Here is an 8821-nt window from a genome sequence, read left to right on the forward strand (position 1 = left end):
GGCCTGCCACAATCAATCACCTGCTGGCTGCTTGGCTCGGCCCTTAAAGTGGCAGGCACCAACAGTGCCCTGCCACATACAGGAAAAAAAAGATGTTTCAGTTGGTTCTAAATAGTAACTGACTCTTGTGATTTAAAAAACATTAAAGGAACAGAAGTCCATAGTTGTCATATTATTACATGTCATAGTATATTCCTAAACAGTGTTTAAGAATGGAATATGAACTGAACTTTTGGAATCCCAAAATGACAGCTTTATTGGAAATTTCCTTTTCCATTTCAATTTCTGGGGAAATGTTTGTTTGTTTGTTTGTTTGTTTGTTTGGGGGGGGTGTTATCCTGATCTGGAAAATATAAGGAATTTAAAAATGTCATTACTTCGTTTGAAATAGAATTTCCAAGTTTCAGCCACTTCTAATGGTAGTATTTTCTTTTTGGATTTTGGTCAGGGGTTGTTTACAAAAAATATGAATTAAATTCCTAGACCAAGACTAAGTTAAAGGTTGAGTATGTGCAATGCATGTATAAAATGAGGAATCTAAGTTAAAATACATTATGCAATGTTGTAGTTATTGCAAAATCAGACATTATAAACCCATGAAATTAGAAGTCCTGTTAAAACTTAAAAGCAATATGAACATTTTAAGCTAAAGGAATGTGCATTAAGGCATCCAAATAACCAGAATCCTTCTCAATAGTGACATCATGGAGGGAAAATCAGTTTTCTCCAATTTGGGAAAAACAACTACTAAAATGTCTTAATGTTAAATATGTGGTTCTTGAATTGTGTCAGTAATAGTATATATTTTGTAAATAATGAGATCATTGAAAAGTTTAAATTATTGCTGTAAAGGATTTGTGAGATGTTTTAGAAATTACAGACATTTATATTATAGTATTTTTATGACTGAGGGGAACTCATATAATAGCCCAGAAAAAAAATATTTGTTTCCCAAGTTACTATTGTACTGCTTGTGATTATTGTTTCCTCCAGAGATGATTTATTGTTAGTATTCACCTACAATAATGGTGCTCATACTTTTAGCTTCCTGGGCCAGATGAATGGCATGGGGCCAGTCTATGGGCTGGATTGGGGCTCATGTCACCCTCACATGCTGGAGCCCCACACCACCTCTGACTGGCCAGGGTCAGATCCCAGTGGTGGGGTAGGTGTCCCCAGGAGCTGATCCCAGCATACAGGGGCCAGACAAAGGCTGTGCAGGGCTCTGGGTCTTGGTCCCAGACAAGCAAAGGTGGTACAGGGGCCTATGCCACCCCTGCACAGATGGGTTTGGGCTCCCAGGACTCCGCGCTGCCCCCACCTGTGCCTCCCATACTGGGATTGAGTCCTGTGCTACCGTGCATGCCCAGACTGGCACACAGGACTACATCCTGTAGAGCTTCCCACAGGATCCATGGACCAGATAACATGGTTGTGGGGGCCAGACTTGGTCCACAGGCAGGAGTTGAGTACTCCTGACCTACAGCATACTGAGTAAAATCCTGATCTCATTAAATGAATTTATAAACCACAGCCTCACCGACCTTGTATGTACTGAACAAATGTAGATGATAGAGAAAGACACACAGGTGAATTTTCCAGCCAGGTGGCACTAGAGGACTTCTTCCTGGGCCACCCATACCCTTAGGGGAGCCCGTTACTTGACAGTGGGCCCTCTTTCCTGTCTGGAAAGGGGTCCAGGCTTCCACGTTTTAAATCTCCTTATATGCAGTGCGAAGAAGCAGAGCTGGGGACAGTTCCCCAGATTTTAAATTGCCACATATGCCACCCAGGTGGGTGACACCAGGGTGGGGATAGTCGCCCTGGCCCTGGTTCTTCACCCCTGAGGCCTTGCAAACCCTACTCCCGCCATCCAGCTGGTTGGTGGGGCAACATTTCAAGCCCACGGACTGGAAACTGAGCTTGGGGACAGCCTTCCCAAGCCCAATTCCTGATTCCAAGGAATCTACTCTGACTGCAATGCTGCCCGAGCCTGGGCAAACTTGCAGCCACAGCACAAGTGTTTCCTTCCCCTGCGTGCCTCCAATTCCACTGGAAGGCATGCAGGGGAGCAACGGGCAATTCTTCCATGGCAGCCTGCTAGATCACAGGGAGCATTGCAGGTGCTGGAGAATGATGACCTCCACAGCCCTACACACTTTCTGGTGGAACTAGAGGACTGCACCAGGTGGGGGCTTTACTTCCATGGCAGGAACCCTCCCAGCATTGGGGAAGGTATTTTCCTGGGATTGGACCCTCCTGGGGCTCTGGGTGACCTCTAGCCCCACACCTGCCTCCCACTATACTCCTCCAGGTTGAACCAGAGAGACTCTACTCCTGCAGAAGTGGGGAGAAGACAAGGGGCAGAGTCCCCACAGGGCTCCCTGACAGCTCACCCCTATGTGAAATGAGAGCCAATGCATTCCTTCCTGTCCTCACTTGAAGGGATAGATAGCAGAGGACTGAAATACTGGGTCTCTCTCTTTCCCAAGAGAAGCATACAGGAGTTCAGGTTAGGGCAGGGAGATTTTCCTCATAGGTAACCAGTATATCTCCTTGCAGAAGGACCATTTTTCTTGCACAAGAAAGCCCTTGAACATCTTTACTCTGTCCTCCTTATGCTGAGAAAAAGGCTTTTTTCTCGGCCCAAATAGAATATTTGTATGTGAGCCAAGTAAACTAATGTGAAAAGCAAGGGTTTTTTTGGTGAACACTTTTATTGAACCAGTGTTATAGTTTGGATAGATATTAGATTAGCTTTTGGGCACAAAGTATCCTCATTTTAGTCTGGGCATTTTCTGTGTACCAGTTCAGTTCTGAAATGTAACCAAAATTTTATAGTGTTTTAAGTATGCATTTTTCATTGATTGTAATTAGTAACCTTTCTCTTTAGGTGGCACTGGAACAGACAATAAAAGAAAATTTTTGGTTAGCTCAAGACTATCAGATCTTTCAGAACTATTACTTAAATGATAAAGACAACCTTGTGGATCTCTATGACAACAAGGTCAAGGTGGAAGCTGCGGTTAGAGATAATCAGGAGGTATAGTACTACTGTAGCATATCAGTTCTTTTCCTTACTTGTTTCCTAAAATTAAACTACTTATAGCTATATAATTAGAAATTAAATAATTATGAAATCTGTAGCATACATTCTTATGTTTTCTTAGTATGGTATTCTCTGCATTTTCATTTGCAGAATATTTCTCTTTTATTGACTGTTACACATGAGTTTTACTAAGAATATTCTATAAGAATATGTAAGGTTTCCCATTTACTTATCCTTTTTTAAACTAAACTATATCTATTTCCAGTACTTTTGCATAACTTGTTTTGTTAAGAATCCTTCCATAGGGGAATTTTGGTTAGAATTATCTTTATAAAGAATTGGGATTTCTTTGAGAGCTACATTTTGCCAGTCCAGGCAAAGATAATAATGCCTGTTTCAGTAAATACTTACACTTTTGGCATTATAACAGTTTCTTTATACTTAAAGTTATAGCTGAATTTGTGTTTTGTACAACAATCATATGAATGTCAAAACTGCAAAATTAGAGCTAATCCAGAATAGATTTTTTCTGTAACAGAGCAGTTCACCAGACTGAAAAAAACTCTTTATTATTTTTACACATTGTAATACAAACACTAAACAAAAAGGTGAGAGGTGAAACCTGGTTTGCTGAACTTCCCTAATGGAGATATAAGGGATGTGTACATTGCTTCTTGCTGACACCGTGAGTGTGGCAGGGAAGCACACCCCAGCTACTCACTCCCATCCCTAGTTTACCAAATCCAGGAAGCAGAGGCATACTGAGCAGGGTTTGCACCCTGGGTAAACTCTGCAGGAGAACAGGGTTGTTGTGGGAGAGCAGGGGGGTACTGTTGCACACCAGAGAGGTGTGGGGTTCTGATAGTAGGGGAGGGGGCCAGGAGTCTTAACTACCGTGGGAACACAAAAATAGTCCTTGGCTTCTGATGCTGAGGCCACTATCATTGCCACAGCTGCAGCATGGTCTGTCCACCCCAGTTGTTCTTACAGCAGCAGTGCAGTGTCCATACACCCAGCTGCTGCTGCAAGAGCAACACTGTAGGGCTGCTTTTGCTGCTGGAATATGGACTTCATGGGGCTGGAGACAATTCTGGTGCCCCTTTTCAAATGGAACTCAGAGCTGCTGCCCCACTTGCCTATCCCTAGTGGACCAGGAAGTTGGGCAATAAAGCTACTCTGAAGTAGTCCTGAGCATGTGCCAGTTATCATGTCTAAGACAAACACACTGAAAGGATATGTACTGCTCTAAAAAAGGATACCTTGCCTAGTTTCTCGCAGAGTGCGAGCAAGTTTGAGAGATGTACTCCTTCAAGGTACTCCTGGTTTGGGCACAGAGGCTGTGTAGACATAGCCGTAGAAGCCAAGAGAAAAGTGGCACAACTATTAAGTAACTGTACCATATCAAAGGATTGTTGGAAACCTATACATTCATTTTTCAGTAGAAAGTGCCTATGCCCATTTCCCCCCCTAAAGATAGATCTAAGCTGCCAGTAAGAAGTCAATCAATGTATTCTTGTTGACCATAGAGCCTTCCATTTTTCACAGTGTAAAAAGTTTAGGGAGTCAAAGTATATGAGTAACCATTCTTTTGAGAAGAAACTAAATATTTAACATGCCCAAAAGGTGGTAAGTAGTTTTCTTCCAGAAATCTGTGCATTGATTTGTGAGGGTCTATTATGGACTATGTTCTGTAGAATTGCTGTAGTGAATAGTTTAGTGTTTCCTCAATGACCTGAATGTTGAAATAAGTAGATCATATGCCTTCAGTGTTCTACAAAGAAAAATGCTCGGCCTGCTAGCTTAAAATCTGAACTTTGCCTCCAGTTGACAGGAAGTGTACCTGTCCTCTAAATTTGGTGTTTCCAGAGTGGTTTGGGTGGTCATAGCTGGTATGCACATTATAAATATAAACCACAATGATGCTGTTTGGAAGAAAATATATGATAATGAGTAGGGACCTACTCAAATCAAGGAGGCAGGCATCTGATTTTGTGGGCTTCTTGTGGCAGGCCCTCCCCACATCTCTGATTGGCCAAGGGCCCCAGTAGCTCCACCACTTGTCACTAATTGGCTGGAGGGCTGACTGTCATGTGGCCCCGGCCCTCACAACTGACTGGTGAAAAAGAGTGTGGCCATACAACAGGCAGCCCTCTCAGCAACAAGGGGTGGGGCGACTGCCATCTTGACTGCTCCCCTTCATGCCAGCGGCATCTCCTACTCCCATAGCAGGTTGCAACAGCCATAGCAGCCATGAGGACCACTGGCTCCCACTGGGGAGCCAACAGTTTATTTTTAGTACTTTTTTTTTCCATGGATTTCATGAACATTGCTCAAATTTGTGGACAATGCCTGATTTTGCAATTTCCACAAAATTGCAAATTGAGTAGGTCCCTTATAACGAGTCAGTATTTGCAGATACAAGAATGGTAAAATACAGTGGTATTGAATGACATTTTTAACAAGGTCTCATTTCAGGCCTCAAGAAACTTGTTTTTTTTTAATATATTGTTTATTTGTAAGATTTATAACGCAGTTATGATTATACTGCTCTTCTGTAAACTTATGGATAGCTATGCAATGCATACATACATGTATATCATTGCCTCAACTGGGTTTTGTAGTAACATCTAGGCTTTCTGACAGCACTTCAGTGCCATTCAGTGGAGGTGTATGAAGGGAGAAGGACTTTTGTTTAAAATATTAACTTTAGGGAATTATAATACATTACTAATTAATTTCTTTTTTGATAACTTTTCACTTTTTCAAGTGAAGAACTAGTCCAATTGGAAAGACAAAATTATTCAGAAAAATTTATAAATTTTGACAAAGGAAAAACAGACATTGGTTACATACAGCTTTCATTAAAAGACAGTATGTTTTCTTCTTGGGTTTTTGCTAATAAGAGACTTACAACTGCAACAGAAAATCAATTCTGTGGGAGTGTCAGTGTAATGATTTTTCTGGTTGCTGTACTATACATATACATCACAGTGACATGAACATTTGAGAAGAAGAAAATTGTACTCATCCTTCCCTAAATCCGAGAATTCTCTTTCTGCTATACGTAGTAGGAATATATGTTACATATATATGTAATAATCATCAGAAGCTAACTTTCTGACATGAAGATTTTTAAAAGTAAATAGCAATTTTTTACCTTGTTCACATTAACATCATCTTATTTTGACTTGCATTTCCTGCCTTAGCAAATTTAGCAGACTTGCTTTATATTGCTAAATAACTACCTTGTTCAACACCAGAAATGGCTCTATTTCAGTAATGGATAAAGTAATTATTTTATAACATGTTGGGCTACATTTTGTTTCTGTGGGCAACTGAGCACTGTAGTAGAGGAAACATTTGTAGTATTACAGAACTGGTGAATATAGGATATGTGCCTGTAAACAGCATAAATCTCCTAGGGTCATTGGGTAAGCCAGGGACACACTTTGGGAAGGAAGGGGAACACCCATTCTTCACTAATGTCCTAGAACTGGACAGGAAAGGATTTTCTTATCCCAAGGATATTTTTAAAATTGTATATATGTTTCAGAACAAATCTGAAACATCTCAGTGCAAATCAGAGAAAGAGAGTGAGAGAGAGGTTCAAGTCTCCGTTCTACATGGCTAGGGACAGTCATTCAAAAAGCCTGAGCCTGAATTGATTCAATCTTTGCAGGTTAGCCTAAACTGCCTAGGTTGAACCAGTTTGGAACTGCACTTTCCTCTGGACTGAGGAAATGCTGGAACATGCCTGCAGTGCCTCAGGCTAGAAGCTTGTGGGGGGGGGGCCTAGAGCAGCCTTTCCTTCACTTCCATAGTGCTGAGCTGAGGAGAGGCATGGCCAGGCATCAGCAGGATGGTCTGATTAGGGAGGGGTATAAACCCCGACCCTGCCTGCATCCCAGGCTTTTCCCCACTCGCTTCTCAAGGGGCAGAACTGTTGTCAGACCCCAACCCCCGGCTAGCACTCTGAGGCAAAGTGGCGGGGTGTGCAGTGTATGCATCTGTTGATGATACTGAGCTTTTCAGTCTCCCTCTCCCTGCTTCTTCGTACTGTCTGCAGCAAATCTGAGAGGCAAGGGAGGCAGCAGGGGGCGGATAACACACCCATCAACAAAACAAAAGCTTCTATCATTAGTTCAAGTTCTTAAACAGCTTTTTCCAAGGAAGGAACTGCGGGACATTACCAGCTGACCTGTTGATTAGCTCCAAAAAGCCCTAAGCCGACACTATGCTGTCTGACTGTCCCAGTGAAATTGGAGACACACACACAGACACCTCTCAGCATTAGCTAGCATACCACATGCCTAGGGTCCATGGGGATGGGGTCTGTGCTGTGGGAGATGGGAGGTGGGGGAATTTCTGCTTGAGCATCAAGGTGCAGGTAGGGGGAAGCCAGGCAGACCCTGCTGTGCTTGCAGTCTCTGCCAGAGCTCTAGTTATGGAGCAGAGGGGCGGGGCCAGCCCTGTTCTCTGGAGCAGATAGCACAGCCCTGGGTGCATAGCATCTGGGATGCTGGGGGACTCTGGTTTAACTTAAACTGGGAAGGGGTCTGGAACAGACATTGCATAAGCTGGTTTGACCCAAATCAGTTAAGTCTGATACTATGTTCAACCATGTTTATCTTAAACCAGTTTCAGCCATTTTGCACCTAGTTTATGTGCACTGGACTTATGTTCTGTTACAGTTTCTGATCACTTAACCTGGTTTATGTGTAATGTCCATCCCTGGCCCATGAGTTTGATCTAGGACTCATACCTAGATTTCCTATGTCCTAATCACTTAGATATAGAATCAGTCTCTGTCTCCCAATTCCTCTCTTGGATCTTTTCTTCTTCAGACAACTAAATATATATTCACTGAGCTACAGAGAGATTGAGTCTATAGTTTGTGATTAAGGTGCTCATTTGAGATGTAGAATTAATTACTAGGATGTTCTAAAGTACATACAGTGCTTACTCTCACTCTAATTCTGGCTCTCTCAGTCACTTTTGGCCAAAAATTCCATTGTGAACCAGAGATCTTCACCCTGACAAAACTTTCACTGAACCAAATGTGTTATAAAATGCCTGACTAGGGGCATGGGCATGCCAATAACTGTAAGGTAAATGAGTGTGGGAATTTATAGCACATCAGCTATACTGTAGTAACTGCCAAAATGTATACTCTTACCCCTCGATACATGAAGAGGGCAAGCTACCATGTGTTAGCTTTCATTTAGTGTCAGGTAAATACATTTCAGCAGTTACTATGGGGCAGCTGACATGCTGTAAATCTCTGGCCTAGTTTACCTCAGGGTAATGTGTTCGAATGCCCATGTCCCTTGCTCTTGTACATGGCTTTGGTTGGCACAGCAGTGGGAAAACAATCTTCACTTCTCTGAGTTGCTGCAACTAGTGGAGAGTTATGATTGTTACGATTCATCTTACTCCTTTCAACTCTGTGCCTCAGTTTTGTGTTTTTGTCAATTCTTACAGTCTCACCGCAAGTTTCACAATATCTGTTATTTCTTTCTCAGTTCCTAAAATCATGTAGATAGGTGAGACTCTCAGTTCTCATTTAAAAATAAGGGAAGTTTCTAGCCCTCATGATTGTGAAGAAAAATTTGAGAATGTGACCTAACCATCCTAAACTACCAGAAAACAGAGGTCAAACCAGTCTTTTTATTTTTTCAACATCATGTTTCTTAAATCAGGATCATGACTAAGTGGGGCTGATTTATGGTTCGCAAAAACTTGATCTTCGCATTCATTGTGATGCACAGCAGG

General features: G+C 42.1%; 1 protein-coding gene across 1 annotated transcript in view; it reads left to right on the forward strand.

Moving 5' to 3' along the window:
* CCDC178 (coiled-coil domain containing 178) overlaps window positions 1-8821 on the forward strand; it is a 387761-nt gene that overhangs the window by 272556 nt on the left and 106384 nt on the right. Inside the window, exon 19 of the mRNA XM_025210410.1 lies at window positions 2894-3043. Coding sequence (XP_025066195.1) covers window positions 2894-3043 — 150 coding nt within the window. The remainder of the gene's footprint in view (window positions 1-2893; window positions 3044-8821) is intronic.

Source organism: Alligator sinensis, unplaced genomic scaffold (genome assembly GCF_000455745.1).
Source record: "Alligator sinensis unplaced genomic scaffold, ASM45574v1 scaffold88_1, whole genome shotgun sequence".
NCBI classification, from domain to species: Eukaryota; Metazoa; Chordata; order Crocodylia; family Alligatoridae; genus Alligator; species Alligator sinensis.